Consider the following 18,194-nt stretch of genomic DNA (forward strand, 5'->3'; position numbering starts at 1 on the left):
TTTTTTATTTCTCTCTGCAACTTCCTTATCTTTGGTTTTCCCTGGGAGCAAATTTAAAGAAGTCATTTCCTGCTTCATAAGGACAGGGGGAGTGTGTTAAAAAGCACTTTAAAAAAATAATTTATTGAAAACAACAAGTAAACTGAAATAGGCTGTTTATCAGCTGATCAAAAGTTTAAGACCGTTGCTCAAAAAATTACAAAAAACTCTCCAAGATCAAGATCAAGATTCAAGATCGTCTTTATTATCACTGAGCATAGCATGTCAATGAAATTCGTATTGCAACCCCCATGTTAGAAACAATAAGAAATTTAAGAAAGTAATAATAAAATAAAATAAGATACTAGAATAAACTAAACTAACATGCAGATAAAAAATATGTGTAAATGCAATAAAAATATACCAGAAATGAAAATATACTAAGGCAATAAGAATATACTAGAACAACAAACAGTAAAATATACCACAGCATAAAATATACTATGCTCAACAGCAGCTGAAAAAAATAGACTAAAATGTATAATAGTGCAAAATGGCTGACCATTTAGTTAAGCATGTGTGTACTAATATGTTAAGTACACAGAAGGTGCAGTGAAGGTGGAGGTGTAGGAGTAAAAGTGCGGTGTGCAGTGGCTCATAGTCTTCACAGTCTCTCACTCCAGTGAGGGGCTGCTGGGGGTGATAGCTCTGACAGCTCCAGGGAAGAAGCTGTCCCTCAGTCTTTTGGTGGTGGTGCGGATGTTGCTGTACCACTTTCCTGATGGAAGCGATACAAACAGTCTGTGGCCCGGATGGCTGGGGTCTGTGGCGATGGATCTTGCCCTCTTCCTCACCCACCTTTATATATAGAGTCTAGGTCAGGAAGGGGGCAGCCCACGATGCCCTGTGCAGTTTAGTTGTTTCCTCTCCTGTGCCGTGCAGCTGCCATACCACACTGTCACACTAAGGCAGAGGATGCTTTCAATTGTGGCCCTGTAGAAGTTGACGAGCACCCGAGAGGAGAGTCCAGCCCGTTTCAGTTTCCTGAGGACAAAGAGCCTTTGTTGTGCCTTCTTCACCAGGCGGGAGGTGTGCATGGACCAGGAGAGATCAGATGTGGTGTGGAGGCCCAGGAACATGATGTTGTCCACACGCTCCACCACTTCTCCATCCATGAGGAGGGGGGCGTGATCCGTCTTTCTGGACCTCCTGAAATCCACAATGACCTCCTTGATCTTCCACATGTTCAACACCAGGTTGTTGGCTGAACACCACTGGGTGAGCTGGTGTATCTCCTCTCTGTAGTGGGTCTCGTTGTTATTTGAGATGAGACCCGCTACTCCAAACCAGAACAAATAATTTTCTCAGTAGGACTCAGTAATGAGTAGCTCCACTGTTCTTGTTAATCACTTCAATTGTTCAATTTGTTTGGGCATGCTTGATGCAAGTGTTTCCAGGAAGCTATTGGGAACATTGCTCCAAGTGGTGAAGATGGCTTCACGAAGGGCATCAACTGTCTAGAACTGATGGCCATTTTTATAAACTTCCCCTGCCATCCATCCCCAAATGTTCTCTATGGGATTTAAATCAGGGGAACATGCGGGATGGTCCAAAAGAGTGATGTTATTCTCCCTGAAGAAGTCCCTCATCAAGCAAGCATTGTGAACTGCAGCGTCGTCCTGTTGAAAAACCCAGCTGTCACCACACAGACGAGGGCCCTCAGTCATGAGGGACGCCCGCTGCTCAGTGTTCCACTGAATGAATAAGCACTCCAGATCATGATGGACCCCCCTCCACTGTGTCGGGTAGAAAACATCTCAGGTGGGATCTCCTTGTCATGCCAGTAACGTTGGAAGGCATCTGGACCATCAAGGTTAAATTTTTTCTCATCAGATAATAAAACTTTTTTCCACCTTTCAGTGTCCCATGTTTGATGCTCCCTGGCAAAGTCTAAACGGGCAGCTTTGTGGCGTTGAAGGAGACGAGGTCTTTGAATTCGTTTTTTGTTTTTGAAACCCTTTTCCCACAGATGCTGTCTGATGGTTATTGCGCTGCAGTCGGCACCAGTAAGGGCCTTAATTTGGGCCGAGGACCACCCTGTGTCTTGACGGCTCAGCGCAGGTGTAATTTTTGGGTCTACCACTTGACTTCTTTGTTCCATAATGCTCAGGAAGCCTGACTGACAGTCATCAACGATTGTATCGAGGCAGGGCTTCAATCTCTGAGAGAATATTAAAGCCAATAATTTAGCATTGTTATTTATCAGGGTTATTGGTCTCCAATTTTCAATTTTTAAAGCATCTTTTTCTGGCTTTGGCATTAAAGAAATAAGACCTTGAGACATAGTTGCAGGCATCCTTCCCAGATCAATTGCCTCTTTAAAGACCCCTAAAAGAAATTCTGAAATGTCCTCCTGAAATATTTTAAAGCATTCACTGGTTAAGCCATCGTTGCCTGGTGATTTATTGTCTTTTCATTTGGAGGTGCATGATTTCATGTAATGTGATATTTCCATCACACATAGTTTTTGTTTCCCCACTTATGAATTTTGCGTTTGGCTTAATGAATAAAAAGAAGTCCATACCATCAACATAATTTTTTTTAAATACAATAACTCATAGAATTTTGTAACAAAATGCTTGATCTCATTGGGCTCTTCTGTAATCTGGCCGTTAATATTCAATTTAATCAACATTTCCTTCATATGCTCAGACCTCCTCCGGTCGCGGTTCGCTCCTGTGACGTCACACGCCGACACTCCCTTTTCCCCCAGCAGAGGGAGAAAGATGGCGCCCACACACGTACTGAGATGCTGTCAACGGGGCTTAGCATGGATACCTGTGATTTTTATCGCCCTGGTCGTCTGCTGGTCGTATTATGCCTACGTGGTGAAGCTCTGTATATGTAAGTAGACGTCCTGCCGCAGTCCGCTGCCTCTCCAAAGCGTCTCTCCGCCGCTGTTTTCCCTGTGCTGGCCACACAAACACACAGCTGCCGCTGGCCAGCAGGAAGTAAATGGACTGCAGCTCAACAATGGTGTTGGCGAGCCCGTCCAAATCTAGATACAGCTAATTTCATGTTAGCTGCCAGCGCTTTGGGCTGCCATGTTCCGATGGCGAATTTGTTTTGGGCAAAGAAAAACTTTCACCGTGTTGTTAATATTGCTGCCCGTCTCTGCTGATTTCTGTCGAGCTGAATGGGCTCTGCGTGGAGAATTAAAGCGCTAACTAAACGGTATTTGGCTGGCAGACCAGATAAATACTTTCCCCCAAGCTGGACTGCCGGTAATTAGCTTGGCTCGGATAGATCTTTGTTTTAAAAGCGAGAGAAAATGTCTGTAGCATTGTAGCTAAACCGAGGAACAACATTAATTTGATGTGTCTGCTGAGCTGTGAATGATGTGCAGCTTGAGTTGACCAAACTTTTCATATCAGACTCACAGGTACCACCACACCAGGTTTGGTGTCGGGGTGTCATTTTATTTATTTGTCATTTAATCAAAAGATGTTAAATGTGCACCTCCACACACACACACACACACACACACACACACACACACACACACTGAAGGATGTTTAGGTGCCCAAAGAGGTGACAGTATGCAGTGTTTGACAAGGAAAAAGGCCAACATATGCTAACAAAGTTGAAGGTGAAAGTAAATTTTTCCTCAGTAGATGAAGCTCATCCATTTCTGAGTTGTCGATGGTCTAATTCACTATTTTCTCTCCCACGTTGGCCCAAAAACCAGAGACTAAAAGTTCATTCTTGACTTGGGAAATAGTAGTTTAGAAAAACAGTCTTCTCACAAGGTGTAGGAGAAGTCCTCAAGCTGACAGTTGGTCACATGACCGAAAGCCTGGACTGTGTGGTTAGACTATGTCGACTAGAGAAAACCTATATATAGGTATATAAACATGGTTACGTGCAGCAGAAATGTCTAATTTTCTCTCATTCACTGGATGTAACTGCATATTCATGTTTTTGTTTTCTCTGTTTTTCCTCTTACAGTCACCATCCCAAGTATAGGAGAGCAGAGTAAGTGTCTTTGAGGGATCAAAAGGATCTTTATTTCATGCTTTGTGAGTGGAAGTTTGCAGAAGTGGGCCAGTTTGCTGTTTATCAGGATAATCTCTCTGAGGTCCGGTGAAATATGCTCTGTACACTTAGCTAAAAAAAAAAAGGCTGGCACAGAAAACATGCTGCCTCAAAGTGCTGAGGTCGGTCTGCCTGAAACAGAGAAGCTCCTCGTTCAGCATTAGCTTTCCTCTCTCGTTAATTTGATGTGTAGATGGTACAGTGTTTCCACATATCTCAACTGATCAACTAATGGCGCTTTTGCTTAATGTTTTCCTCCCAGTTGTCTACCTGATCTTCTTCCACCTCTCTTTCATCATGTTCGTATGGTCTTACTGGAAGACCATCTTCACCAAGCCGGCCAACCCCTCCAAAGAGGTGCAGTAACCCGATTCTGCAAAACGAGCTCGCTTTCTTTGAGTGTTGATACGAATCGCGTTGATGATCGCTTCAAAATCTCTTTTTTCCTCCAGTTCTGCCTGCCCAAGGCTGAGAAGGAGCGCTATGAGAAGGAAGAGAGGCCGGAGTCCCAGCAAGAGATCCTGTGGCGAGCTGCCGCCAGTCTGCCTCTGTACACCCGCACAGGAGCCGGAGGTAGATCTAATGTGTGCGTGCGTGCGTGCGTGCGTGCGTGCTTGTGTGTGTGTGTGTGCGTGTGTGTGTGTTTGTGTGTGTGTGTGTGTGTGTGTGTGTCAGCTTTCCAGTGACGACATGTCCGTTGTGTTTCCTTGATGCAGCGATCCGTTACTGCGACCGCTGTCAAGTTATCAAGCCAGACCGGTGTCATCACTGCTCCGCATGTGACATGTAAGAAAGCCAGATTTATTGGCCAACCATCGCTCATCCTTTAAAACAATTTCTCCCGCTTTTATAATCTGTCCATTTTTTCCCCAATTCTCTTGCTGTGTGTGGCAGGTGTGTGCTGAAGATGGACCACCATTGTCCCTGGTGAGTAACGCCTCCTGAGCGAATCAATGTGCACAAGTCGTCTCGCAGTTTATTCCTGCGTTTCATGCCGAACATATTTGCAACAGGTCCATCAGGTGTTTTTCAGCTGCTCCAAAAGAGAGAAATCTGATAGTCAGACGGTTCCTCATGCTGTAAAACCATAACACAGTCAACCAAGAGTGAACTGATTTCTGAACTCATTCAGCTATTTTTTTTGTTCTCAACTGTTTTGAAGACCTTATTGCTCATGTTAAAAACACTGGAATTAGATCTGTTTTAACTCTGCCAGCATGACTGTTCAAAAACTTAATTATCCACATGGATCTGGTTCTCATGCCCTGCAGCCATAACACAAAGCCTCTCTCTTCTTAAAGTTCACACTGATAAGATTTCCCTCGCAGGAAGTGATGTCAAACCTGACCTTTCTGTGTTTGTGCGTCTCCAGGGTGAACAACTGCGTAGGATTCTCCAATTACAAGTTTTTCATCCTTTTCCTGGCCTACTCGCTGGTCTACTGTTTGTTCATTGCAGCCACCGTGCTGCAGTATTTCATAAAGTTCTGGACAGTGAGTAACGATGCGCAGACGTGCTCACACTCAGCATGCAGTGAACGTTGCAGGGGATGCAGAGTCGGTTGTGCGTCGACCAGCATCCTCTGGGTTGCTTGTGCATGGTGCTGACCTCTCCTGTGCTGAGCTGTGCTGCTCCTCTGTTTTCTCTGTCCTCCCTCACCCTTCACCCTCCGACCTCTCCCTCTGTTTCCCCCCTCTGTTATCCCCAGTTCTCACACACTGGGTCATTGTTCTCTCATCTCTCCCTTTTCTTTCTCCCCTCCACTATCAGAACCATCAGTCACACCACTCATGCGGTCGCGAAACACCTCCTCCTCTTCTTTTTTTTTTTTTTTTTTTCTATTTCGTAGCTGTTCCACTTTGATTTCCTCTCATCTCTCTCTCTTTCATCCTTTTGTTCACTCCATTCTGGGCTCACTTTGTATGTTCACCCACTCGCTTTCTCCCCCCCGCCCCTTTCACCCAACTTGGCTTTGACTTGTGTTTGCCTGCCGATTCCTAAGTGCTTCCTCCCCTCCCACCTGTTCTCTCCTGGTGTTGCTAACCAGTATTGTTTCTGTTTGTACTAAAGCTTTGCCGGAGGAAATCGGCAGAGAACTGCCCAAAGGTAACCCAGCTGTCCTCCAAAGCCTTTAGCGTTGCACAGCCTCATCATCGTTGTCTCGGTTTTGGTCCTAATGTGCTTGCTGTGATGTGGTTCATATTACTCTCTTTATTTCGCCTTTCTCCTTTTTCATGTTCTCCTTCTAATTTCTCTTTCTTTCCACAACTATCCTCTAACGTGAATTTGCCATTGACCCCTCTCTCCTCTGCTCCCGTGTCTTCCCCCAGAATGAGCTGCCGGACACTCACGCCAAATTCCACGTCCTGTTCCTTTTTTTTGTGGCGGCCATGTTCTGCATCAGTATTCTGTCCCTCTTCAGCTACCACCTGTGGCTTGTAGGGAAGAACAGGTCCACTATAGGTAAAAGCACAAACACACTGAAGAGGTTTCAACAGTATTGCAGTTGTTTGCAGTGTTTTGAATGAAGTGTCCGTTCTTGTTCCTCCCTGCTGCTCCTTCTCTGCAGAGGCGTTCAGAGCACCAGTCTTTAGAACAGGCTCCGATAAGAACGGCTTCTCTCTGGGTTTCCGGAAGAATATCTCTCAGGTCTTTGGAGACCAGAAGAAGTACTGGCTGCTGCCCGTCTTCACCAGGTAGAGGAGGCAAATCTAGAGCTGAATAGAAGAAGATAGAGGCTCTTGTAGCACTGTCACAAATACTCGACTCAAGCTAAGTATTGACTTTTGCTACAGCGCAGTGCAGCTGAAGTGGAAAAACAACAACCCTGATTCAAAAAGAATCTGTGACACTGTGTGAAACTCAAAGAAAACAGAATGTGACAATTTTCTAATCCTTTTTGACATATGCTCAATTGAAAACAGTACAAAGACAATGTATTTAATGTTTTACCTCATCATCTTCATTGATTTTCGTAAATAGACGCTTATTACAAATTTAATGCAGCAACACGTTTCAAACAAGTTGGGACAGGAGAGAGTTGTGGAACGCTCCAAAAACACCTGTTTGGATCATTCCACAGTTAAAAAGGGTTCATTGGTAACAGGTGAGAGTATCATGATTGGGTATGAAAGGGGCATCCTGGAAAGACTCAGTTGTTTACAAGCAAGGATGGAGCGAGGTTCACCACTCTGTGAACACATGATTGAATAAAGGATGTTACTACATACTACATCGTAAAACAGACTTTCATCCGTCTTCACATGATAACCTTCTGTTTTTGTTCACATTTTACACAGCCACGCAACTTTTCTGGAATTGGGTTGTATCTGACACAGATGTTTTCATGCAAAAGAAAGAGTTTTAGATGGTTGCTCCCCTCCATTCAAATATCAGGTTACCTTTGTTGTAGTTCCAGTGGAAATCTGCAGGCTGACTGCACCTAATCCTGAGTTTCTCTGTCCTTGTTTACTGCAGTCAGGGAGACGGTCTGACGTTCCCCACACGGCTGGTCAATGCTGATGTAGAGCAGGCCACAGTGACCCTGCAACCAGAGCCCAATAAAAGGTGGTAAATCCTGGAGTGAGAGCAGATATGTTATTTGACACGAGGCTCTGAAAAGGATTTATGTTTTGGTAAGGGGTCGTGGATGTACTGATCATTTTGCTTTTTTATTTGTTGGGCGTGCTTCCAGTGCTGCTGATGTTCCTGCGAGCCCTGTCAGCGAGTCACAGAATCGCCTCCTGAACAACGACCAGCATGCCAACAACGTCGGAGACCATCTGGCTAATGACACCCTCAAATCAGGTGAGTTCTACAAGAGATGGTGGTGTTTCACAGGCGGAAATAACATTCATAACTCAGACCCAGTTTACACCTGGTAATAAAATGCGACCTGTATCCAAACACGTTGTCAAGATGAGGAAAAACACATGTTAATGCAAGGTGTTGTGATTGAAATGTGATCAGATCCGTACCGAAGTCAGGCAAGTCAGTGCTGCAACATACTGGCACAAACTGACAGTGTTTTTTATATAAAGAAAGGAATAACTTAATTTACTACATTTGCTGAATTTACTAAAGGGGACAAATAATGAAGAAGACTTAATGTTTTAAGGCAATCTGAGACAGATTTGCCGCCACCTCAAATTAAAATGCAGGTTTTGCTCTGAGCCGATCCAAAGAAGACAGGAATTTATTTGAAATCCCAGGTGTAAACGCAGATCAGATGGCTTATCATCCGGATAACTTATCAGGATTCAGATCCCATTTTCACGCCAGGTGTTAAATTGGGTGTCTCTGTCTGGTGTCTTGTCACCTCATCACCTTCTCCGTTTGGCTCCACAGCTGAAAGTGAAACCATTACAATCTCCATGGAAAGCGAGTCCTAGCCAGGTGAGCGTGAGTAAACGGCTTGAGACGGTCTTTGTTTGCTCTTTTTTTTGTGTGTTTCGGAGTGTTGCTCCGCACAAATATGTAAATTTTGAGCGTAATCAACAGTAATGTTGCTAATCATCTTTGTTTCCTCTCTGCCACAGGAAAAACTCCTCAGTCATCTAATACGATGCCTTAAGCAACGCAACAGTTTGTCTCCGTGGCAACAGTCTCCCAGCGCAGACCCATTCAGAGTAACTATGGAAATGCATTTCTTTTGCCCATCGCAGCACAGTAATGCATTTATGGCATTGGCATTTTTCGCATGCGGTGCATAGCTCACACCTACCCCCACAGGACATGTGATGCAGACTCTCTCTCTCTCACACACACACACTCATGCTAGCAGTCACACATGTAAGTCTATACATATTTCCTTGTGTTGTTTAGGTTTTTTTTCCACAGCTTGAGCATTTTATGATGAGAAAATTGAAGAATCCTGGATGGAATATGAGCTACTTTTGATGTTTGAAACTTTTTGTGCCAAAAGCTTCCCGGTCACACCAGGACTCGTTTTCATGGCGCAAAGCTACAGTGAAGAGTGGGGGACAAGCTGAGGCAGTGTGTTTTCGTTTTGAACATTAGTCTCTCTCGTGTTTTTAGAAAGGCAGTACTGCTCGCGGAGATGAATCGGTTTACCTGTGTGACTTCTTTTTTTTTTTTTTTCTTTGTCTTCTTTTTAACTCATTATGTTGGAGCGCATCTGTGGTCCGCACCTTTTCAGATGGATGTTTCCCACCAAAACCCGGACTATCTTACAGAGGACTCTACTGCACGGTTCAGTGGACTGAACCAGTGCAACACAGGGACGACTGTAGCTGGGTCTTGGGTGGCGTTTTGGATATCAGAGCACAAGATGGCACATTTGCACTTTGTAGATTATCAATGTCCATCAAACAGCGTGCTGCTTTTTTATCATCTCCAAAAAGCATCCCAGGTATATAGGATGTTGGATGATCATGTGATTTATGGCGTATTGTTTGCGTGTGTGAATGTGTTTAACATATGAAGTGGCAGTCTTCTGGGTTTTTTATTTTACTTTTTTTTTTAAGAACTAACAGAAACTAAAAGAATCAGCTTTATGTGTTTTTGTGGCCAACTGGTGTTAAAACATGCTGCTTTTAAATGGACAGTTTGACCTGGGAGATATATTTCACACAGTGCAATGTGCAGCGTCTGTCACTACCTGTTTCTTTTAAAGTCAGCTAATTATGTCGTATGCCGATCAGTGATTTTTCTACAGCTTCAACCTTTACTAAGACACTAACACTCATTGCCAAATAAGGGCTGACCTGTCAGGAGCTCTGACCTCTGAACCTGAAGTGTTTACAACATCCTAGCTTTACCCTCACTGGCCAATGTCATCAAAACCAAATTGTTTCTACCAGTCGCAGTGGCGCAATATTTTATGCAAGGTTCATCTGTCCCTCCTGCCTGTAGTGGGCCATGATGTCCTTGCAATACCAGTGCTGGCCGTCAGATGGCGACAGCGCTCCTGCTATCTGCTGTCATTCAGATGGCGCTTTTTCTCAACTTTATCGACATGTGGCTCAGGGCTCAGTTCACTTTCAGTCTAATTTGCAGGTGCAGCTTTCTTCAGAAATAAATCTTGTTATAAGATGGCATTAATATGCATTATTTTCCTGCAATGACATCCATATTTAATTTGAATTGAAAGTGGATTGAACCCATCTGGTCTACTGTAAAACTGAGGCGTCGACTACTTTGTCTACTCAGCCTGTGCTTTGGGAGTCAGCTCAGTGTTGTGACCTTGAACTGTTAAAGGAGCCTCATCTTGGCTAAATCTCAACACTGGCTCGCATCAAGGTTGAACATCTGGGATGTGACAGTGACTCAGAGGGTCTAACAAGATCTTTGCAGGAAGACAGAATGAGATTTCATGACTCATGCATATCACAACATGTGAATATCTGTTAAAGAATGGACTATTTTGTCAGTATAACCAAATAACAATTGTTCAGGACTGAGTTACATCCTTTTCCAAGGAATTTTGTCACTTATGCAACTTTCCGATTCACACTGGAGGGAGAACCTGCAAATTCCTGATGTCTGTCATTGCTCCGCCTGATCACATCCCTGACTATTGCTGGACGAGCCTCCTACTAACTAGATCCCACCAGACTCCGCTGATGTACAAGTTTACAGCTGTTTCTATCGTGTAGAGTGAGTTAGTGGCGTTGTACGGTGTGTTTTCTTGGTAATCGTTGTCACAGTTGTGTTGAATGTACCCCCAGGCGGGACAGTGAGGGCATTTGACCGAACGATGGCGCATTAAAAACCACCCGCTCTTTAAACTTTATGTTTACGCTTTGTCCTCCCAATCATGGTTGACCTTTTGAGCCCAAGTGTACAGACCTGATCAAAATCTTAAGACCAGTTGAAAAATAGCTAGAATTTACCTTTTGCACATTTGGATTTTAATGAGGTTTTAAGTAGAGCTACAATATGCAAAAGCAAGAAGGGGGAGTGTGATAAAAAGCACTTTGAAAAAATAATTTATTGAAAACAACAAGTAAACTGAAATAGGCGGTTTATCAGCTGATCAAAAGTTTAAGACCATTGCTTGAAAAATTACAAAAAACTCTCCAAACCAGAACAAAAAATTTTCTCAGTAGGACTCAGTAATGAGTAGCTCCACTGTTCTTGTTAATCACTTCAGTTGTTCAATTTGTTTGGGCATGCTTGATGCAAGTGTTTCCAGGAAGCTATTGGGAACATTGCTCCAAGTGGTGAAGATGGCTTCACGAAGGGCATCAACTGTCTAGAACTGATGGCCATTTTTATAAACTTCCCCTGCCATCCATCCCCAAATGTTCTCTATGGGATTTAAATCAGGGGAACATGCGGGATGGTCCAAAAGAGTGATGTTATTCTCCCTGAAGAAGTCCCTCATCAAGCAAGCATTGTGAACTGCAGCGTCGTCCTGTTGAAAAACCCAGCTGTCACCACACAGACGAGGGCCCTCAGTCATGAGGGACGCCCGCTGCTCAGTGTTCCACTGAATGAAAAAGCACCCTAGATCATGATGGACCCCCCTCCACTGTGCCGGGTAGAAAACATCTCAGGTGGGATCTCCTTGTCATGCCAGTAACGTTGGAAGGCATCTGGACCGTCAAGGTTAAATTTTTTCTCATCAGATAATAAAACTTTTTTCCACCTTTCAGTGTCCCATGTTTGATGCTCCCTGGCAAAGTCTAAACGGGCATCTTTGTGGCGTTGAAGGAGATGAGGTCTTTGAATTCGTTTTTTGTTTTTGAAACCCTTTTCCCACAGATGCTGTCTGATGGTTATTGCGCTTCAGTCGGCACCAGTAAGGGCCTTAATTTGGGTCGAGGACCGCCCTGTGTCTTGACGGACAGCCAATCGGATCCTCCGGCTCAATTTTTTTGGGTCTACCACTTGACTTTTTTGTTCCATAATGCTCAGGATCTTTCAAACATTTAGAATGACTTACTTACTGCATCCAACCTCAGCAGCAATGGCACGCTGCGAGAGGCCTTGCTTCTGCAGCACGACGATCCGACCACGTTCAAGAAGAGAAAGCTTCTTAGCTTTAGCCATCAGGAGGGCATGGCCGTGTGAATGCCTGACAGAAAATGAGAATTTTGAGCAGATTTTGGCTTTTATAGCCTGTGGTCTTAAACTTTTGATCAGCTGATAAACAGACTATTTCAGTTTACTTGTTTTCAATAAATAACTTTTTGTTTTTTCACACTCCCCCTTCTTGCTTTTGCATATTGTAGCTCTACTTAAAACCTCATTAAAATCCAAATGTGCAAAAGGTAATTTCTAGCTATCTTTCAACTGGTCTCAAGATTTTGATCAGGTCTGTATTTATAATTACTCTTTACAAACAGGTGATTGGAGGATATGGGATGGATTATGCTCACGGTGGCTAAGTCTCAGAATCACACTGCGGTTTGGTCTCAGTTTAGCAGATTAAATTTAATGTCAGACATCGTGATCCAGGCCAGGTTGTGTGCCGATCATGTGTAGATCTCTTTTCTAAACCTCACACTTAAACATTTAGTAAAAGAAAAAGACAAAAAAAATAAATAAATCTGTAAGGAGCCCGGCTTGTTCCACTCGTCACCAACAGCCACTGATTCTGAAGCATTGGACCTGTCGTCTTGTTGTTTTACAAATTGCCTATCTTCTCTCTTTGGGCTGTTTGGCCCCGAGACTAAAGTGCGCGTGTGTGTTTTGTAATGCTTAATTGAGTGTTCTTTTGTAATATTGTCGTCTTGGGAGAAATGCTTCTGTGCAACCATGAGATTTTTACATGTGTGTGTACATACATAACGTCTGACTAATGCTCAAAAGCATGGCGCCTAACTTCTGTAAAAATGTCTTTAACCGTTACAACGGGGATTATGGTGTTAAAACAGGCATTGGAGTTTTTCAACTATTGCCAGGTGCGTCATGTTTTAAATTAGCTTTACTCCGGTTTGTCTCGACTTTCTAAATGAAGCCATAAAAACTCCTGTGAAAACGGAGGAAGGATCTAAAAAATTTTTTTCTAGACTAAAACATTTTACATCTGTGTTCACATTACAGATGCAGCCTATCATAACTTGCTTATTGCGACATTTTGGTTTCTTTTTGTTACATTTGTCCTATTTTACAGTGTGTGTATATATATACATATATATATATATATTGATAATGTATGAAGAGGACTACATATATATTTTTCTTGTCTGATTAATTTTACTGTTCCTATTTTGTGAATGATGTACATGCCTCCACACAATTAACGTGAAAATAACAATAAATGTTTTTTAAACCTCCAGTCTAATTTGGCTCTCGTCAGTTTTTTTTTTTTTTTTTTAATTAATTCAAGAAATATACTTAAAGCAGTACTCCACCAGCTTACCACTGCACTACTGCAACACTGTCGGACTCACAATGGGTAACAACAAGAACAAAAAAAAGGCTCAAAATCGATGCAGAAGAGCCAGAGATGTCGCCGTTACTCTAGTCTAGACATTCTTCGTCCTTGTTAGAGCCTGTTGCCTACATTGCCCACAATGCAATGCGATCATCAACAGTTGTAAATGTAGCCTAGAGCTGTTAGCCCAAAGCAGCGCAGGCTACAGAGGTCTGATAAACAGCTTTCTTCACTTTTCCACAAGATGTGTGAACAGTCTTCAATGTATGAAACCAGAAAAGTGGAGACTAAGTGAAAAGTGTTTAGCAGATGTGTTTTTTGGCAGTGTCGTTTCAATCTCGAGTGCAGAACATGTCAGATCCTGAATTTGCATTGAGTGTTACTGGAGAATAAGACGAGGACTGTTTCACTCAGTGTCCATTGTGTTTACTCTATCAGAATCTGCAAGTGCTGAATTCCTGGAGTGCAGCACAGCTTGTTAGTTACATGCAAGTTCCACAAGGACGCAGATCCAGCACACAGACCGGCGGATGATGAATGTGTTTAGCTTCGGGCTGTCAGGGAAGGATGGTGATTTGGAAAAGTAAACACTGCTTTGGTTTTTGTCTTTTAAAAAAGTACTTTTTAATGAGCGCTGACACAAAAAAATAGACACATCATGCTCACAGTCTCTGAAGGCGCTCAACAGTCTTCTGGACTGAGCTTAAGGAAGCAGATGAACCTTTACCTCTGCTATCTGTCTAACACCCAGGCCCTTGACTTCTGCTGTTGACTACTCAGCTCATTCTCTCAAACCCCTTTGTTTTACTACAGAAGCACTAGACATGGCTGTGTGTTAATCATAATTCAAGCATGTGGGGATAGAACAGACCCCCGGTGTATCACACCTGTTCTGCAGATCTGTGCAGCACACTGGCCAAGGTGATAACAGCACGACTTGGCATATAATATGTGATGTAAATGCCAAGTTGCTCTAAAATACAGCTGCATTTGATGCACTGGAATTACTGTATCTTTGTGTTAAATATGTTCCCTGGTGTAGAAGTAGTGAACTGCATATAAAAGCAAGTTCATCTTTATAAAGCAGTCTGAACAAGAACCGCGCATGATATTAGTCGCGATATTTGTCGACTGTTTAACGAATCTTCTGCATTTTGTTTTTACATGTATTGTGCAAGGGCACGTAAGGTGTATGCCAATGCACACGCATCCCAAGGTAATGACCTCAGTGTCAGTTTTTGAGGGAGAGTAAACAGTGACTTGTAAAAAACCAAACAAGTCTAACGTCCACAAGGCCAAAGCTGCAGCAGTTTCACTCCAGACCTTGGGATGGTTTAGCCATTAAAGGGAAAACCATCAAACGGTGCTTGTTACATAGTAACATCAGTCTCTACAAACATCAGCAGCGTCCCTCGCCGGCAGGAGGTCAGAGTGACTTTTTTTTTTTCGGACTCTTGACTTTGAGTGTGCATGTAAATGGACTTCGATCAGTTAGACATGACTGCTGTCATAGTGCGCTGAGCTGTTCCTGTGATCCAGAGACATGTTCAAATTAACAAATTTAAACTGAAGCGTTAAAAATGGATTCATTTTCAGGTGGAATCTCACCATGAATGTCTTCTTAATAAAGCTCTGTAGATCCTTGGGAAACTCAGGCCAGTCGGGACAAATCCTTCCTGATGAGTCTCGAATAGAAACACAAATGAAGGTGTGCCGTGACGCAGCCAGACCCAGCAGGTACAAAGTTGCTTAGATGATTCAGTGGTGATATAAGGGGAGACGCCGATGTATCATGGTGTACATTTTGTAATTAAGGCGAACACGTCTATGAGTATGGCTTCACATCAACACTGAGTGACACAAGCGTTGCGCTTTTCATCCCTCTTCTGTATGATGCTGTGCTGAGGATGTGTATGAGGTGACTGGATCCCTGTTTTTATGCCCCTCAGTCATACTCGCTCCTTAAATGTGTCTGTACATGTAGCTCAAGGATAAAGAGATCTGATCTCCGAGCAAAGGAAAACAAAGCTATTTTAACCTGTGGAAGCCAAGTTTGCCTGAACGGACAGGCAGACGTGGCAAACAATAAAACGGGGCTGTGAGGTAAATGCGGGCAGAGGTGATGTTTTTCTGTGAAGCTCTTGTGAGCGATAACAACTAGGATGCAGGAAATTTCTGATCAGAGGTGATTTTTGTTGGAAAAACTGCACTTTAGGTGTCACTGCTGTTCAGTGGAGTCCTCGATTCAATGCAGTGATGTTTTGCTGCGCACAGACGTCTCAGTGCTGCGGGAAAGAGTTTAAATGCAGCCGGGGGGGCAAAGAGATTTGCAGCAAATGCCTCACATGACGATACCCTCTCACATGTTGCTATGGGAACGAGGGGCATGTGATGTGAGTGCCTGTGTTGTCCACAGGCTCCAGTGTTAAGAAATGCCCCCTCCCATACCACACGCACATAGCCTAATGCTGGAAACTTTCCCCTCGTCCTTCGAAAGCCCCCATTAAACTGGAGTTTTTCCAGTAAAAACCTGTAAAAACGTTCCCAGTTAACCAGGAATCCACATCTGAGACGAGGAAGTTTCGTCTCTCTTGTGATCAACGCAACCTTCAGAGAGGTCATTTCACAGGAAATTTGAATATTCCTTGGAAAACATAGAGCCAGACGTTTTTAAGATGCCTCGGTGATGAAGACCATAATACTCAGGACAGTAAAAGACAGCACCCACCCTCCCACAGCTACACGCTGGAGAGCAGGTTCTCTCCTCAGGCCGCTCCTCACTTCATCTATTTATGACTTACCGTTGACTGCTCCGTTTACATGTTTGTTTTGTATGACAAAATGCTGTAGTCCCTTTATTTTGTTCAACAAACGTCTCCACAAAACACTGGCAGCTGATAGAGTTGTGTTGAATGGTAAGTGAACCCTGCACCTTGAGGCTCAGTGAAGTGGTGCTAATTACTTTACCATTAAATTACCACACAGCGCCACAGTCTCTAAGCAGTTGGTTGCACTACACATTACCCAAACACTGCAAAGAGTGTCAGAAAATAGCAAATGAGAGGCAAGGAGGCCGGCCATGACTGGCCTTCACTGTCAGGTCTGTTTGCGCTGGTGTCGGCAACACGCTCGCTGGAACCTGAGCGTGTGGAGGAATGTTATGATCAGGCCAGACTCTGCCGACGGCAGTTGGATCACAGAGCGAGAAGACGTGGAGAACGCTGACTGCTGCACCGATAAAGAAACGTCTTTTAGTGGAGGCAGTGTGGTGGTGCGGGGCAGCATCTCCCTCACTGGAAAAATGAGGCTTGTCATCAGTGGAGGAAATCTCAATCCCATATCTTCACATTCTTCACTCATTGTCCTCCAAAATGACAACGTTCGCCCCCACAGAGCGGGGTTAATCAGAGACCACCTCCAGAATTTGGGAGTGGCGAGGATGGAGTGGCCAGCCAGCGGTCCTGACCTCAGCCCCATTGAACACTTGTGGGATCAGCTTGGGCGTGCTGGTCCACGTTGGCTGGTTGAAGAATGGGATGCCACCCCACATCAGAGCAGGACCGGGCTGCTGACCAGCATGAGGAGCAGGTGCCAGGCTGTTGTGGCTGTGTACGGTTCTTCCACGCACCACTGAGGCTCCTGTTTGTTCAATGAATACATTTTTAAATTGCCAATGTGTCTTGTTTCTTCAGACTTCAATCATCCAATCCACCAAACAGAATGAGCTGTTTGGCATTGGCAGAGAAGAACTGGAAATTTTTTTCATGGGCGCAACCCAGATACTCCGCTCTGCTGCTCATCCCACTAATGCATGTTCCTTACAAACGTGGCACCATTTAAAAGGAAAATAAACAGGCGTTCCAACTATAGAAGAAATATTGCCAAGAAGCGCTGTTACAACAAAGAAATAATCCACCAAACACAAATTTCCTTACTTTTTTTTGCTATGTTTAGTTTCTTAATGTTTCTTACGGTTTATGTAGAATAAGCCTATAATTTTCTTATACTCTGCTTACTACTGATGTTTTTTCAATAAAGTTACTGACACCATGACAGAGGTGGATGTGCACATTTGAGGATAAATATACCAACTGATCTCATTAAAATATAGTAAAGGCAAGGTTGGGAGATTATGAATGGAAGTGCTGCTTTGAAGCACCTTTGCTGCTCAGGACCACTTGTTGTTGGGGGGGCCTGCTCCTGTGTGGCTGCAGCATCTCCTGCTACACGCCTGTCCCAGGGGCAAATATTGCTCCTTTTACTCCACTAAATTTGTTTGACAGCTTTAGTTACTTCTCAGATTACAGTTTACCACCCCTCCTGTGCAGTGCGCACCTCTCAGATTTTTTCTCATTAAAGCCTCAGACTCGTCTCTTGCTCATCTCTTTACTGTAACCGAGACATGAATAAGATCAGGGGCAGACAACAATGAGATCTCATCTGTTTACTTAGTATAAGTCTTCTGATTCATCTCTTTCTCATCTCTTCATTGCTCCTAAGAGACCTTCAGGAGAAGTGGCTCAGACACAAGTGATCACAGAATGCTTCAAGGCTCCAGATAGTCTCAAGAGATCAGAATGAACAACAGATAAGCAACAGATTTTTCCTCCCTTCTTTAAAATGTATATAGTCCCGCATGTATTGGCATGACACAGAGCGCGTTTTTACGTCATGTACCCAGGATGTGGTGATTTGGCTGCCGACTCTCTGTCCTATGACAGCAGGAAAGAGGCGGGTCCAGCGAGCGCAACAAGTGCGTCGGGGTGCCCGGGAG

At 43.8% G+C, this 18,194-nt stretch overlaps 1 protein-coding gene across 3 annotated transcripts; it reads left to right on the top strand.

Annotated features, from left to right (window-relative positions):
* The first annotated feature begins 2,756 nt into the window (after window positions 1–2,756).
* On the top strand, window positions 2,757–10,905 carry zdhhc20b (zinc finger DHHC-type palmitoyltransferase 20b). Of its 3 annotated transcripts, XM_041961218.1 has the most exons (14): window positions 2,757–2,883; window positions 3,988–4,014; window positions 4,337–4,431; window positions 4,527–4,647; window positions 4,791–4,860; window positions 4,969–5,001; window positions 5,447–5,567; window positions 6,145–6,180; window positions 6,405–6,537; window positions 6,644–6,770; window positions 7,552–7,641; window positions 7,769–7,881; window positions 8,422–8,469; window positions 8,613–10,905. In XM_041961218.1, the coding sequence occupies exons 1-13, from the start codon at window positions 2,766–2,768 to the stop codon at window positions 8,463–8,465; spliced, it is 1,128 nt and encodes a 375-aa protein (XP_041817152.1). In that variant the 5' UTR covers window positions 2,757–2,765; the 3' UTR covers window positions 8,466–8,469; window positions 8,613–10,905. The 3 variants fall into 3 exon arrangements, with proteins under 3 accessions (XP_041817152.1, XP_041817154.1, XP_041817153.1); XM_041961220.1 differs by lacking the exon at window positions 6,145–6,180; XM_041961219.1 differs by lacking the exon at window positions 8,613–10,905 and having other exon boundaries at window positions 8,422–8,470.
* Window positions 10,906–18,194: the final 7,289 nt, after the last annotated feature.

The sequence above is a fragment of the Chelmon rostratus genome, chromosome 20 (genome assembly GCF_017976325.1).
Source record: "Chelmon rostratus isolate fCheRos1 chromosome 20, fCheRos1.pri, whole genome shotgun sequence".
NCBI classification, from domain to species: domain Eukaryota; kingdom Metazoa; phylum Chordata; class Actinopteri; order Chaetodontiformes; family Chaetodontidae; genus Chelmon; species Chelmon rostratus.

Excerpts from the sequence above, each read along its gene's own strand:
- zdhhc20b (XM_041961218.1), top strand. The coding sequence starts at position 2,766 with ATGGCGCCCACACACGTACTGAGATGCTGTCAACGGGGCTTAGCATGG. Across the intron at positions 2,884-3,987 it reads CGTGGTGAAGCTCTGTATAT|TCACCATCCCAAGTATAGGA; the intron begins GTAAGTAGACGT and ends TTCCTCTTACAG. Across the intron at positions 6,538-6,643 it reads GAAGAACAGGTCCACTATAG|AGGCGTTCAGAGCACCAGTC; the intron begins GTAAAAGCACAA and ends CCTTCTCTGCAG.